Here is a 15829-nt window from a genome sequence, read left to right as displayed (position 1 = left end):
GCAATCCAACCCTGCTATGTAATACCCCTTTCACACCAGCCTAAATTCCCGGGTTGGGTCCGGGAACAACCCGGGACTAGCTCTGGTGTGAAAGGTTCCAGGGACAAATTCCCGGGTTAATTTTCCGGCAATTCAACCCTGCTAGGTAGCAGGGTTGCTCCCGGGTCCTTTCAGGGTTACTGGCTGGTGTGAAAGGTGCAGGGACATGTCCCTGCTTCCCGTGTTGCCTCTGCTAGTGCTGATTTGCTAGCAGCGCAACTTCCTGTTGTGGTAGACACTCACAGACATGCCCAGAGACAGCATACAGCGTGCAGGGAGACACTGCATGTTCTGTAGCACCACAGACCCCAGAAGTTCATTTTAACCCCTAAAAGCCTGTAATGTGTGCCATGTCTTGGACAAATGAGGAGGTGAGAGAGCTATTAATCATTAGAGGGGAAGATGCTTTCATTTGCCTTTTTAATTTGTTTTATACAAGTAAACAAAGGCTGAAACACTACAAATGTTTTGTGTCTTAATTATTAATAATCATCTAATGTGAGCCTAAAAAAGGCAATTTTCAATGCTATTCTCATAGAAATGCAGGGTTATCCCGGGTTCAGTGTGAAAGGTGCCAACCCGGGTTGTCCCTGCTTCAAAAGCATGTGTGAATGGGTCCCAACCCGGGAATGTCCCTGCTTGTCCCGGGAATGTAATTCCCGGGTTTGTCTCTGCATTTCTGGTGTGAAAGGGGTATAACAGGGTTGCTCCTGGGTCTTTCCTGGACTACTGGCTGGTGTGAAAGGTACAGGGACATGTCCCTACTTCCCGTGTTGCCTCTGCTGATGTGCTAGCAGGTCAACTTCCTGTTGTGGTGGATGCTTACAGACATGCACAGAGGCAGCATACAGCGTGCAGGGAGACAGTGTGCATGTGCTGTGGCACCATAGAGCCTAAAAGTGCAATTTAACCCCTGAAAGCCTGCAATGTCTTGGACAAATGATGAGGTGAGGGAGCTATTAAGCATTAGAGGGGAAGAGGAGATCTGGTGCCAGATTACAGGTACTGTGAAGGATGCCCAGATATACCACAACATTGTGAAGATCCTGGCATCACGGGGCTTCATCAGCAGCAAGTGGTGAACAAGCTGAAGGGGCTGAAGAAACAATTCAACCGCATACATGACCGCAAGCGGAATAAGAGTGGGGCTGCAAGGCAAGATTGGATCTTTTATGAGCTATGCACAGCATCAGCCTGACATCCTCCAGCTCGGCCACTCCCTCACCAGTGGTTGATGTTGACAGTCGGTGGACAGTACCCAATCTGGCCCAACATCTCCGATACTAGTCGCAGATGACCCCGATTTGAACTCCGTTAACCATGCAGATGACCGCATATCCGGCACCAGTACAGATGCTGAGACCATCCATGAGAGGGATGTGCCCGCAACACCCCAGGTGACACCCCAGAAAGATCTCCCTGTGATGTGCACCAATAGTAAGTATTTATCCTTCCTTCCAATAATTAAGGTCCTAAGCACTGGCATTCCAATACACAGTAATGCTGCACTATACGCCACCATAACCGTCCGCCGCAAAGTTTGGTGTTGCAGAGTTTATCAAATGTAGGTGGGAGGAGGCCACAAACATACGATCACACCACTGCTTTTTCTTATGCCTTTTTCTCCTTCTTTTACTCCCCTTGCAGTATATACAGTTCCCCAGCGGAAACGCAAAGTCACCAAAGTAGAGCTCGCTGCACGGGAAATCACCAGGGTGCTCTTTGAAGAACTGCGTGATATGGACAACAACATGCAGCGACAGGAGGATGCCCGGCAACTCCGTTTCATAGAGGCGGAAAGAGAGCTGCAGCAGACCTTGATAACGCAGATAATGGGTCACCAAGAGCACATCTTGCACAGCTACCAAGACAGACAATTCCAGTTCCACATCCTGCCTCGCTTTGTGGGTAACAACATGCACCAGCTAACCAAGGCCCCACTGTCCCTGAGCATAGCTACCCCCTGTATTCCAGAGGTTCCTACTATGACTCCCCTAACCCGCCACCACTCTCACCTGAATACCCTATATACAAACAATAGCAATAGGGATTTTCACATTGTTTGCCTGTTTTAAGTGCACATTTTTCCCATTTAGGGGGTGGCGGGAGGTTGGGTTTTGGGTTTTTAGGGTGTTATATTTATGTTGGATGTGCACTTGATCTGTTTTACCCACATTAACAAAGTTGGAGAGTTTGTAAGGTCCATATGTTTATGGGGCGGGGCGGAGGATTTACGTGTTAAATGTGTTACCCACATGTTCTACTTTTGCACCTACAAAAAAGCAACGTTTTATGCTTTATATGCCTGTTCATGTTATTTTCAAAAAGTAACAAAGCCTGAAACACTAGAAATGTTTTCTTTATGTAATTATAAACAGTAACTACTCATAGCATCTCATTTAGGTGGTTACAAATAGTTTCCCTAATGAGTTCAGGACTAGAAGAATGTTGTCCCTCGTTGGCCGTCAAATCCCCACTACAGTGTGGCACTTCAGGGTCCTGCACGGTCCACTCCTTTAGGAAATGTTCCTTCTGCATCTCACATAAGTTGTGAAGGATAAAGCAGGCCTGACTACATGTGGCATGAACTTCAGGTCCACGTCATTCCTCTTCATGAGGCAGCACCAACGTCCTTTCAGGCGGCCAAAGGCATTCACCACCATTCTAGCTGAACTGAGAGTGTGGGTGTATACCACTTGAATGGGAGACAGCTGCACATGCTGCGTGTACCCCTTCATTAGCCAGGGCCGCAAAGGGAAGGCTGCATCCCCAATAGTGTGGACTGGGATGTTCACACAATGCACAGTCTTGGATTTCTATAAAGAAATGCAAGAGTATGAGTATCATGTTAATAGAATGATGAAACAGGTATGGGATGTAATGGCATAGATATATTTAATTTATTTACCTCTGGGGAAAAAGCCATCCTCCCAGCTTGTCCTCCGCAATCTTATATAAGTCGGAGTTGGCAAGAACACGAGCGTCATGTGCTCGCCCAGGCCACCCAATAAAAACATCAGTGAAGCTACAAGAAAGTTTAGAACAATTTTTAGAACAATGAAAGGTACACTGCATTTAAAAAAAACAGACAATGAAAAATATGCTTACCAGTATTTATGGTCGACCAAAGCCTGTAACACAATGGAATGCCATCCTTTCCGGTTATAATAATCGGCAGGGTTGTCACTGGGGGCAATGATGGGGATATGCAACCACGCTCTTATCCATTCAACTATCTTAAAATCCAATCCCAAGCTTTCAAGTTTATTTAACAGTCTGCAATAGTAACCCCCTTATACTGTACTTGCCTCCTACACATTATGCCACATGGAATGAGCCAAAATTCACACTATGGGCGGTATTCAATGACCTGAATCGCTGGTCACAGCGATTCAGGTTTCACATTCGCCAGTCAATCGCCGTTTTTTTGACGGCGATTCGCCACGCGTAGGGATTCGTCGGAAGTCGCCGGGACTAGCTGTGTCACCCTATTCAACGTGGCTGAGAATCGCCGCCCCCAACGGCGATTCTCAGCCAATCCAGCGTATCTGGTGACTGGGTGGAGGGCGGGTGTATATATTCCCGCTCTTCCATCTAATATATAAGTGACTTCCCTGCTGCGCAGCTCTGCTATTAGCTTTCAGCAGGGGTGGAGTGAGTTGCTGCAGCTAATAGTTCTCCCTGAACACGTGCAGAGAGCAGAGAGCAGAGAGCAGAGAGCAGTGCCTGGAGCGTGGAGCGTGGAGCGTGGAGCGTGGAGTGGAGTGCATATTTTCTTTTGCAGGTGAGTATTGTGATGTGTTTGTACTGCAATGCTATGGGGGTTTGTTGTATGGGGTGGGTGAGTGTTTGTTTGTTTGCAGTATGTGTGCCCCCCGTTTTTTGGGGGGGTTTTAAACTTTTTTTGCTTGAGTGTTTTTTTTTTTTTTTTTTTTACTGTGCTTGGTGCAATGTGCAGCTATGCTGCATGCTTGTTTGGGGTGCTGGAGTGTTGTGGTGGGTGCCCTTCATGCTTTGGGCGTGGTCGTGAGTCCCCATTTTAAAATGACTGCAGCCAAAAAAAAAAGGAAAAAAAAAAAACCTGCAGCCATTTTAAAATGGGGGCCCTGGGTCACGAGCATAGCATGTCGGGATCCCCCCCACTACACCCCAGCATCCCTGACAAGCATGCCTGCACCTTGCACCCCACTTGGGTTTGCCTGGCCCCTCAGTGTCATTTTCACAAAATTGCCTGTTTGGGGTTTTTTTGAGTGTGGATCATGTGTGGGTGGCATGTGCGGCCCTGATGCATGCTTGTTTGGGGTGCTGGAGTGTTGTGGTGGGTGCCCTTCATGCTTTGGGCGTGGTCGTGAGTCCCCATTTTAAAATGACTGCAGCCAAAAAAAAAAGGAAAAAAAAAAAACCTGCAGCCATTTTAAAATGGGGGCCCTGGGTCACGAGCATAGCATGTCGGGATCCCCCCCACTACACCCCAGCATCCCTGACAAGCATGCCTGCACCTTGCACCCCACTTGGGTTTGCCTGGCCCCTCAGTGTCATTTTCACAAAATTGCCTGTTTGGGGTTTTTTTTACTGTGGATCATGTGTGGGTGGCATGTGCGGCCCTGATGCATGCTTGTTTGGGGTGCTGGAGTGTTGTGGTGGGTGCCCTTCATGCTTTGGGCGTGGTCGTGAGTCCCCATTTTAAAATGACTGCAGCCAAAAAAAAAAGGAAAAAAAAAAAACCTGCAGCCATTTTAAAATGGGGGCCCTGGGTCACGAGCATAGCATGTCGGGATCCCCCCCACTACACCCCAGCATCCCTGACAAGCATGCCTGCACCTTGCACCCCACTTGGGTTTGCCTGGCCCCTCAGTGTCATTTTCACAAAATTGCCTGTTTGGGGTTTTTTTTACTGTGGATCATGTGTGGGTGGCATGTGCGGCCCTGATGCATGCTTGTTTGGGGTGCTGGAGTGTTGTGGTGGGTGCCCTTCATGCTTTGGGCGTGGTCGTGAGTCCCCATTTTAAAATGACTGCAGCCAAAAAAAAAAGGAAAAAAAAAAAACCTGCAGCCATTTTAAAATGGGGGCCCTGGGTCACGAGCATAGCATGTCGGGATCCCCCCCACTACACCCCAGCATCCCTGACAAGCATGCCTGCACCTTGCACCCCACTTGGGTTTGCCTGGCCCCTCAGTGTCATTTTCACAAAATTGCCTGTTTGGGGTTTTTTTTACTGTGGATCATGTGTGGGTGGCATGTGCGGCCCTGATGCATGCTTGTTTGGGGTGCTGGAGTGTTGTGGTGGGTGCCCTTCATGCTTTGGGCGTGGTCGTGAGTCCCCATTTTAAAATGACTGCAGCCAAAAAAAAAAGGAAAAAAAAAAAACCTGCAGCCATTTTAAAATGGGGGCCCTGGGTCACGAGCATAGCATGTCGGGATCCCCCCCACTACACCCCAGCATCCCTGACAAGCATGCCTGCACCTTGCACCCCACTTGGGTTTGCCTGGCCCCTCAGTGTCATTTTCACAAAATTGCCTGTTTGGGGTTTTTTTTACTGTGGATCATGTGTGGGTGGCATGTGCGGCCCTGATGCATGCTTGTTTGGGGTGCTGGAGTGTTGTGGTGGGTGCCCTTCATGCTTTGGGCGTGGTCGTGAGTCCCCATTTTAAAATGACTGCAGCCAAAAAAAAAAGGAAAAAAAAAAAACCTGCAGCCATTTTAAAATGGGGGCCCTGGGTCACGAGCATAGCATGTCGGGATCCCCCCCACTACACCCCAGCATCCCTGACAAGCATGCCTGCACCTTGCACCCCACTTGGGTTTGCCTGGCCCCTCAGTGTCATTTTCACAAAATTGCCTGTTTGGGTTTTTTTTTACTGTGGATCATGTGTGGGTGGCATGTGCGGCCCTGATGCATGCTTGTTTGGGGTGCTGGAGTGTTGTGGTGGGTGCCCTTCATGCTTTGGGCGTGGTCGTGAGTCCCCATTTTAAAATGACTGCAGCCAAAAAAAAAAGGAAAAAAAAAAAACCTGCAGCCATTTTAAAATGGGGGCCCTGGGTCACGAGCATAGCATGTCGGGATCCCCCCCACTACACCCCAGCATCCCTGACAAGCATGCCTGCACCTTGCACCCCACTTGGGTTTGCCTGGCCCCTCAGTGTCATTTTCACAAAATTGCCTGTTTGGGGTTTTTTTTACTGTGGATCATGTGTGGGTGGCATGTGCGGCCCTGATGCATGCTTGTTTGGGGTGCTGGAGTGTTGTGGTGGGTGCCCTTCATGCTTTGGGCGTGGTCGTGAGTCCCCATTTTAAAATGACTGCAGCCAAAAAAAAAAGGAAAAAAAAAAAACCTGCAGCCATTTTAAAATGGGGGCCCTGGGTCACGAGCATAGCATGTCGGGATCCCCCCCACTACACCCCAGCATCCCTGACAAGCATGCCTGCACCTTGCACCCCACTTGGGTTTGCCTGGCCCCTCAGTGTCATTTTCACAAAATTGCCTGTTTGGGGTTTTTTTTACTGTGGATCATGTGTGGGTGGCATGTGCGGCCCTGATGCATGCTTGTTTGGGGTGCTGGAGTGTTGTGGTGGGTGCCCTTCATGCTTTGGGCGTGGTCGTGAGTCCCCATTTTAAAATGACTGCAGCCAAAAAAAAAAGGAAAAAAAAAAAACCTGCAGCCATTTTAAAATGGGGGCCCTGGGTCACGAGCATAGCATGTCGGGATCCCCCCCACTACACCCCAGCATCCCTGACAAGCATGCCTGCACCTTGCACCCCACTTGGGTTTGCCTGGCCCCTCAGTGTCATTTTCACAAAATTGCCTGTTTGGGGTTTTTTTGAGTGTGGATCATGTGTGGGTGGCATGTGCGGCCCTGATGCATGCTTGTTTGGGGTGCTGGAGTGTTGTGGTGGGTGCCCTTCATGCTTTGGGCGTGGTCGTGAGTCCCCATTTTAAAATGACTGCAGCCAAAAAAAAAAGGAAAAAAAAAAAACCTGCAGCCATTTTAAAATGGGGGCCCTGGGTCACGAGCATAGCATGTCGGGATCCCCCCCACTACACCCCAGCATCCCTGACAAGCATGCCTGCACCTTGCACCCCACTTGGGTTTGCCTGGCCCCTCAGTGTCATTTTCACAAAATTGCCTGTTTGGGTTTTTTTTTACTGTGGATCATGTGTGGGTGGCATGTGCGGCCCTGATGCATGCTTGTTTGGGGTGCTGGAGTGTTGTGGTGGGTGCCCTTCATGCTTTGGGCGTGGTCGTGAGTCCCCATTTTAAAATGACTGCAGCCAAAAAAAAAAGGAAAAAAAAAAAACCTGCAGCCATTTTAAAATGGGGGCCCTGGGTCACGAGCATAGCATGTCGGGATCCCCCCCACTACACCCCAGCATCCCTGACAAGCATGCCTGCACCTTGCACCCCACTTGGGTTTGCCTGGCCCCTCAGTGTCATTTTCACAAAATTTTCTTAAGGTAGGTTAATTGCACAGTAAAGGTACAAAAATGTAAAGTTTGCTTTATCTGTGTTTATATTTCACAGGAATGTCTCATCGGACAAGGATCGTGGAACCCCTTTCCCCTCTTCTTTCTATTTCAGGTGAGACGAGTCCAGTGGAGATGACTACAAGGGAGGAAGATGGTGATAGGATTTCCACAAGTAACCCTGGCCGGCCGGTGCAGGACGACATGGAGCATGGAGATCGAGAAGGAACACCTCAATCAAGACAAACAACTAAAAGGAGAAGGACACAGGTAACTTCTTTAAAACTTGATGAATAGACAGGTTTCGCAACAATGCACTAGCGCGTATTTTACCCTAAAAGTGGGCGCCGGGACCCATTAAACAGTGGCCACCGGACGCCGATGACTGTAGGTTTTATATATTTTGCTGCTGCTGCGCATCACGAACCCTGCATGAGAGCAGGTTAACTTTTCAAACTCTGCATCCTAAGTCCGCTCTGCTGTTGAGAGCAGTGGGGGGGGGGGGGGGGGTGGGGACAGGATAGGATGCTGTAACAGCCGCTCTCAGCAGAGTAGATCTGCGCACTGTCAGGGTGGCAGGGTAAAGGATGATGCAAATTTGACTTAGATCAGCGTGTCAGCTGGTCAAGTCCCACCCCGCCGCGTTGATAGCCTGCTCACCTACTCTGCTGACCCCCCCCCCCCCCCCCCCCCCCCCCTTGGCAACCAGTGTGAAGATCCCGGGATCATGTAGCAGCGCAGCGCGACTTAAGCCTCACGCAGAGTCCCATGGTCACTCCTAGTTCCAAAGATTGCACAGGAATAAACAATAGCAAAGATACCAAAGTATTACCTTTATTTTACACACGGGTTTTACATGTTAAATCAGCATTTAAAGTCTATATACATTATATACAGAAAGGTCATCAGTATTATTCACGTTATCAGAACCTTACCATGTTATCCTTCAGATTAACATCAGATGGCCAGGACACGCTAGTCCACAACTCCCGGCGCTGACGCTCGGACACTTCTCTGCCTCTCTCTACCTGCAAACACCCACTTAAATCCCAAAGGCACCCCTCTCCACCACCCTCTGGAATTTTTAACCCTTCCTATGCTGGGTGCGGTTGCATGATATATAAAGAGGCCCAATGATCCCAGAACCAAAAAATATACACAAACTAAACAGATTGTAATCTAAGCATTTGGTCGCTTCTAACCGGACCATAGATATACAGTTATATTCTTTAGGTATTAAGCATTCGGGAAGACTGCCATATTTAACTTCATTGTAGCAAATCCCTTATTCATGCTACCATCACATTTTACTAACTACATAACCAGGAGGCAGTGACGTAACCACGGGCAACGCTTATCCTCCCAGTTTCTCTTGTGTTCAAAAAACGCTCTTCTTGCCTTCATATGCATATGTAGCAGTATGGGCTACAGTATACAAAGCTTAGGGAACATAGTACAGCCATTTACATAACATGAGGGAATATTTCCCTCCAGTAGCACACATACTCATCCTAATTGAATAACCCGTTTGGATTATTCAGTATAACATCCTATTATTGTCCGACATACAGCCCTGTGATGTCCCCTATATATAGCAGTCTGGGGTTCCCAGCTCTGATATGAATACAGTCCGTGATAATTTCCGGTTATCGCCGGCATTTTGCAGTTCTCTTTGCTGCAACGCAGAAAGATGCAGGCGAACAACATATGACGGAAAGGGGCGTGGCCAAATACTTAATACATCATGAGGTTAATGTTTAATATATGCTAAATCTTTTTGTGTAATTTTGCTGACACTGTTTGTTTTTTAAAGGCTACAGACAGAACACTGGACGAACAACCCAGTGGTTCTGGGGTCCAACCACCCGTAGCGAGAAAGAAACCTGGCAGGAAAAAAAAGGTTCCCCTAGACCAACTTGCCGAGGGAGAAGAAGAGAGCATCCCGTTCACTACTGCAGAAAGCAACGTGCTGGTTGAAATGGTCCACAAGTTCTATGACCAACTGTGTGGACAAAGAAGACAGGAAACGAGCGGTAGAGAGCGTAAAAGAATATGGGCCTCGATTGCAGAGAAGGTTCATTGCTTTTTTTTTATTAAAATAAATCCATTTAAAAAAGTGCATTATTTGATTGTTTATAATGTGATTTTTTGCATCTTAGATTACAGCAGTGAGTGGCAACGTCAGGTCGATCGACAAATGCCACAAACGATACAATGATTGTCGACGGCACACAAAACGGAAGATGGGCCAAGTCAGGCAACATCTAATTGGGACTGGAGGCGGACCACCATTACAAGTTTCATGGCAGCCGTGGGAACGAGCCATCCAGGAACACATGAATCCAATCATGGTGGAAGGTGTTCCAGGCTCTGTGGAGTCCAATGTCCGCAGAGCAGAAGTGTTGAACGCTATCGAAGCGCAAATTCCACCTGCGCAACGAAGAAGACGAAAGACAACACCAGCAGAAACAGCACCTTCGCAAACTCAGGAGCAGGGTAATTATTTGTACTACTTTGCTCTCTCTAAAATTATTTTGCAAGGTTCTAAAATGTATATTTTCATTTCAACAGTTGTCGTTGCTGAAGATCGGACAGAAGACACCCATGTAAGCCAACCGGCTGAAGAACAGTCAACACAGGAAGAGACCATCACCCTGGATCTGTACTCGATCAGTCAGTTTGAATCGTCCATTCAAACAGAAGACACCTCTCGAGGATTTGAAGACAGCAGCTTGCAAACCCCACTGGGTGAAGAAGGATCTACAGCAAGTGGAGGATTGGCCCATCAGCTTCCAAGTTATCATCATTCCATCCAGGACATCGAGGAAGCGTCTGAAGATGAGGAGGAGGTGGATCCCACCAGACCACCACTGATGGATTGTAAGCTTTTGCCATTTGTTTGTAACCTTGTGGGTTTTTTTTTTTTTTTTTTTTAAAGATTACATTGTGTGAAATGGATAAAATTTATTTATCTTGTCCTTTTTTTTTATAGCCGGAATGCAGCTCGTGGAGGACATCCAGAGAGAACAGGCTCCAACGCGCGTCCATAGAGTCCGGCAATTGGCGTCTGAAATAGAAGATCACCAGAACCAGTACCGGATCATGATGGAGCAGAGGATGACAGCCATGGAGAAGCATCTTGAAACACTGGCCACAACGATGTCCGAAATAGAGCGAAGACGGCATGAAGACTGGGTGGAATCCGAACGCCGACGTCGAGAGGATAACCAGGTGATGATGACCGGGATCTACAAGTTGGTTGAGAATGCAGCGTGTCAACAGGAGACCCTGAGACAAATTTCCACCTGCCAGACACAAATTGCGGCAAGCTGCATGATGATCGCCAGTTCCCTGCAGCAGAGATACAATCCGGACAACGTGGGACAACCAGCGAGAGCCACCCCTTCACCGTGGATGCCACCATCTTCATCAAGTCGGCATCAGGAGCCTGCGCATCTCCAAACATCGTGGGCTGGATCTTCTCAGGCATACCAAGGCTACGCTGGAATGTATCCACCTCCTCCACCCTCCAGCCAAAGACCAAGGACGCCACCACATCGCACATCTCCTGCTCGAGCTTCAACCGCCCAAAGGCCGGGACCGGCGGAGGAGGACCCTGCACAGTGAACACGGTCGTATATTTCCATTTATTTTACATGTTGTTTGTTTTTATGTTAATATAGAAAGCTTTCTTTTCTCCAACTTTCAGTTTGTCTTTTCTTATGATTATTTAACCCTTGCAAATTTTTCCTACAGCTGTGTTCACTAAGGAGTTGGGCGTAACAGTTATGCAATGCATGCGCGTGCATGCATTGATAATTGTTGGGAAATGATGAAAGCTCCTTACATATGGTGGATGTAATAATGGGCCATAAAAAGAGCAATCTGATCCCACATTTCTACCCTTGCAATGCAACCTTTAAAACATTTGTTCATATTTATCAAAATTACACCCAGTGCAAACACCATTTTTTTTTTTTCAATTTTTCAGGGGCAGTGCATTGGAAATTGATTTTCAACTCCTAAAATCCAAAACGGGGAGAATGCCAAAGCTACATACCTATTGGTGAGTAATACCCAAGTGCACCCTCTAATCTATCTTGTCCCCAAATCTTGTCCCTTGTGCTAACGCCCAGACCAGGCGCATTTGAAGTGTGGCTGGCTTGTGCGTTACCACAACGCTTACTCAGCATCCGGTGCCCACAACTTGCAACTCGCATCTTGTCCCTTGTGCTAACGCACAGACCAGGCGCATTTGAAGTGTGGCTGGCTTGTGCGTTACCACAACGCTTACTCTGCATCCGGTGCCCACAGCTTGCAACTCACATCTTGTCCCTTGTGCTAACGCACAGACCAGGCGCATTTGAAGTGTGGCTGGCTTGTGCGTTACCACAACGCTTACTCTGCATCCGGTGCCCACAGCTTGCAACTCGCATCTTGTCCCTTGTGCTAACGCACAGACCAGGCGCATTTGAAGTGTGGCTGGCTTGTGCGTTACCACAACGCTTACTCTGCATCCGGTGCCCACAGCTTGCAACTCGCATCTTGTCCCTTGTGCTAACGCACAGACCAGGCGCATTTGAAGTGTGGCTGGCTTGTGCGTTACCACAACGCTTACTCTGCATCCGGTGCCCACAGCTTGCAACTCGCATCTTGTCCCTTGTGCTAACGCACAGACCAGGCGCATTTGAAGTGTGGCTGGCTTGTGCGTTACCACAACGCTTACTCTGCATCCGGTGCCCACAGCTTGCAACTCGCATCTTGTCCCTTGTGCTAACGCACAGACCAGGCGCATTTGAAGTGTGGCTGGCTTGTGCGTTACCACAACGCTTACTCTGCATCCGGTGCCCACAGCTTGCAACTCGCATCTTGTCCCTTGTGCTAACGCACAGACCAGGCGCATTTGAAGTGTGGCTGGCTTGTGCGTTACCACAACGCTTACTCTGCATCCGGTGCCCACAGCTTGCAACTCGCATCTTGTCCCTTGTGCTAACGCACAGACCAGGCGCATTTGAAGTGTGGCTGGCTTGTGCGTTACCACAACGCTTACTCTGCATCCGGTGCCCACAGCTTGCAACTCGCATCTTGTCCCTTGTGCTAACGCACAGACCAGGCGCATTTGAAGTGTGGCTTGCTTGTGCGTTACCACAACGCTTACTCAGCATCCGGTGCCCACAGCTTGCAACTCACATCTTTTCCCAAATAGGTTTTTGATACCAATTTCCAAAATTTGCTCTCCTTTTTTGCAGGTTATACCGACGGTAAGGATTAAGAATTGACACCGGGAAAGTCTTTACCATGGTATTAATTTATTTCGGAATTTAACATGTGAAAAAAAGTTAAATAAAGTTTTTCAAATATATTGACTGCTTTCTTGCTTCTGAATGTTATTAAAAAGGTATCAGATGAGTATTATTCCATTTTTCAGTTGTGAACCATTTTCTTTTGAAACGACTGCAAAAAATGATAAAGGGTCAGTGTCAGATAAATATTAAGGTTTTTTTTTGTGTTTTACATGCATACAAGCTAGGAGTTTCCAGATTGGTGCCGGTTTAGACCAAGTACTTTTTGGGTTTATATTTCACTGATACTCCTATTTCTAAGCTTTTCCTTAAATATGTCATTCTTGCCAAATACACCTAAATAGATTTCTAAAGGTGTCTCAGTGAAATATTTGGAGCAATCCCCGCCATCTCATAACAGTAGTGATTGATCCAAAAAGCGAATTTCTGGGCCTATTACAGGGTGATAGTTTCAGAAAGCAAATGATTTTGGGAGAGTGTTCCCATAGCTTAGATAACTTAGATTTGACCATATAATTGATTGATTTATCACTATTTTCAATAGTTTAAAAACTCTACCAAAATCAAACACAAACTCAAGCTAGCTATATTCCATTTGACATGAACTGGATTCATGGACGAGAGGTGAATAAACATGTAAAATTTATTGATGAGAAACAACATTACTTAACACCTTGCACGCACATGACAGGTACAGCCTATGGTCCGGCAGGTCATTTTCACTTTAGGGGTTCACCCGCTGGAGACTTGCCCGTCCAGAGACCAGCAAAAGAAACTGCAAAGAAGAAAGAAGGGGTTAATGATCGGTGACTGTCTCCTATAGCCTCCCACCACCAGTCCCCCACGTAGTTCCATACTCACCCCAGATTTGGTTTTAATGAATGTGCTCGCACATGACAGGTACAGCCTATGGTCCGGCAGGTCTTTTTCACTTTAGGGGTTCACCCGCTGGAGACTTCCCCGTCCAGAGACCAGCAAAAGAAACTGCAAAGAAGAAAGAAGGGGTTAATGATCGGTGACTGTCTCCTATAGCCTCCCACCACCAGTCCCCCACGTAGTTCCATACTCACCCCAGATTTGGTTTTAATGAATGTGCTCGCACATGACAGGTACAGCCTATGGTCCGGCAGGTCTTTTTCACTTTAGGGGTTCACCCGCTGGAGACTTCCCCGTCCAGAGACCAGCAAAAGAAACTGCAAAGAAGAAAGAAGGGGTTAATGATCGGTGACTGTCTCCTATAGCCTCCCACCACCAGTCCCCCACGTAGTTCCATACTCACCCCAGATTTGGTTTTAATGAATGTGCTCGCACATGACAGGTACAGCCTATGGTCCGGCAGGTCTTTTTCACTTTAGAGGTTCACCCGCTGGAGACTTCCCCGTCCAGAGACCAGCAAAAGAAACTGCAAATCCAGCTGCTTGTAGGTCCCTCCAGAAATTATCAAGCAGGAATAGGCTGCGGAAAATAAAAAGGGGTTAGTGACACCTCACAGGGCCCAAACCCTCCCCTCCTTCCCCCAGGGGGAGCGATACTCACCGGGTAACTGCACAGTAGCCCATGGGAAAGGCATCACGCACCCACACCTGCCAGCAGCCCTCACACATCAGGGGTTCATCCGCTGCACACAGGATCCCGCTGCTTGTAGGTCCCTCCAGAAAGTATTAAGCAGGAATAGGCTGCGGAAAATAAAAAGGGGTTAGTGACACCTCACAGGGCCCAAACCCTCCCCTCCTTCCCCCAGCGGGAGCGATACTCACCGGGTAACTGCACAGTAGCCCATGGGAAAGGCATCACGCACACACACCTGCCAGCAGCCCTCACACATCAGGGGTTCATCCGCTGCACACAGGATCCAGCTGCTTGTAGGTCCCTCCAGAAAGTATTAAGCAGGAATAGGCTGCGGAAAATAAAAAGGGGTTAGTGACACCTCACAGGGCCCAAACCCTCCCCTCCTTCCCCCAGGGGGAGCGATACTCACCGGGTAACTGCACAGTAGCCCATGGGAAAGGCATCACGCACCCACACCTGCCAGCAGCCCTCACACATCAGGGGTTCATCCGCTGCACACAGGATCCAGCTGCTTGTTGGGCCCTCCAGAAAGTATTAAGCAGGAATAGGCTGCGGAAAATAAAAAGGGGTTAGTGACACCTCACAGGGCCCAAACCCTCCCCTCCTTCCCCCAGGGGGAGCGATACTCACCGGGTAACTGCACAGTAGCCCATGGGAAAGGCATCACGCACCCACACCTGCCAGCAGCCCTCACACATCAGGGGTTCATCCGCTGCACACAGGATCCCGCTGCTTGTAGGTCCCTCCAGAAAGTATTAAGCAGGAATAGGCTGCGGAAAATAAAAAGGGGTTAGTGACACCTCACAGGGCCCAAACCCTCCCCTCCTTCCCCCAGGGGGAGCGATACTCACCGGGTAACTGCACAGTAGCCCATGGGAAAGGCATCACGCACCCACACCTGCCAGCAGCCCTCACACATCAGGGGTTCATCCGCTGCACACAGGATCCCGCTGCTTGTAGGTCCCTCCAGAAAGTATTAAGCAGGAATAGGCTGCGGAAAATAAAAAGGGGTTAGTGACACCTCACAGGGCCCAAACCCTCCCCTCCTTCCCCCAGCTGGAGCGATACTCACCGGGTAACTGCACAGTAGCCCATGGGAAAGGCATCACGCACCCACACCTGCCAGCAGCCCTCACACATCAGGGGTTCATCCGCTGCACACAGGATCCCGCTGCTTGTAGGTCCCTCCAGAAAGTATTAAGCAGGAATAGGCTGCGGAAAATAAAAAGGGGTTAGTGACACCTCACAGGGCCCAAACCCTCCCCTCCTTCCCCCAGCGGGAGCGATACTCACCGGGTAACTGCACAGTAGCCCATGGGAAAGGCATCACGCACCCACACCTGCCAGCAGCCCTCACACATCAGGGGTTCATCCGCTGCACACAGGATCCAGCTGCTTGTAGGGCCCTCCAGAAAGTATTAAGCAGGAATAGGCTGCGGAAAATAAAAAGGG

General features: G+C 48.6%; 1 protein-coding gene and 2 long non-coding RNA genes across 6 annotated transcripts; 1 reads left to right on the top strand and 2 right to left on the bottom strand.

Annotated features, from left to right (window-relative positions):
* The first annotated feature begins 802 nt into the window (after positions 1-802).
* On the top strand, positions 803-12884 carry LOC146074633 (uncharacterized). 3 transcript variants are annotated; one of them, XM_083182961.1, is made up of 5 exons: positions 803-3823; positions 7564-7775; positions 9319-9579; positions 9665-10385; positions 10498-11759. In XM_083182961.1, exons 2-5 carry the CDS (start codon positions 7566-7568, stop codon positions 11130-11132), a joined length of 1827 nt encoding a protein of 608 aa, XP_083039087.1. In that variant the 5' UTR covers positions 803-3823; positions 7564-7565; the 3' UTR covers positions 11133-11759. The 3 variants fall into 3 exon arrangements, 2 of the variants coding, with proteins under 2 accessions (XP_083039087.1, XP_083039088.1); XR_014473442.1 differs by lacking the exon at positions 803-3823 and adding an exon at positions 12755-12884 and having other exon boundaries at positions 7430-7775; positions 10498-11571; XM_083182962.1 differs by lacking the exon at positions 803-3823 and having other exon boundaries at positions 7430-7775; positions 9665-10001; positions 10077-10385; positions 10498-11757.
* LOC146074634 (uncharacterized) lies at positions 12795-14679 on the bottom strand. 2 transcript variants are annotated; one of them, XR_014473443.1, is made up of 7 exons: positions 14566-14679; positions 14345-14484; positions 14088-14263; positions 13879-14001; positions 13670-13792; positions 13482-13583; positions 12795-12959 (listed from the first exon to the last, which is right to left on the bottom strand). It is a non-coding gene; the product is annotated as an uncharacterized LOC146074634 (long non-coding RNA). The 2 variants fall into 2 exon arrangements; XR_014473444.1 differs by having other exon boundaries at positions 13493-13583.
* Positions 14680-14865: 186 nt separating this feature from the next.
* LOC146072460 (uncharacterized) lies at positions 14866-15321 on the bottom strand. The gene is made up of 3 exons (XR_014473137.1): positions 15229-15321; positions 15008-15147; positions 14866-14926 (listed from the first exon to the last, which is right to left on the bottom strand). It is a non-coding gene; the product is annotated as an uncharacterized LOC146072460 (long non-coding RNA).
* Positions 15322-15829: the final 508 nt, after the last annotated feature.

Source organism: Crinia signifera, chromosome 4 (genome assembly GCF_055691185.1).
Source record: "Crinia signifera chromosome 4, ASM5569118v1, whole genome shotgun sequence".
In the NCBI taxonomy this organism is placed as follows: Eukaryota; Metazoa; Chordata; class Amphibia; order Anura; family Myobatrachidae; genus Crinia; species Crinia signifera.
The sequence above is the reverse complement of the archived record's forward strand: the minus strand, read 5'-3'. Positions and strand labels throughout refer to the sequence as shown.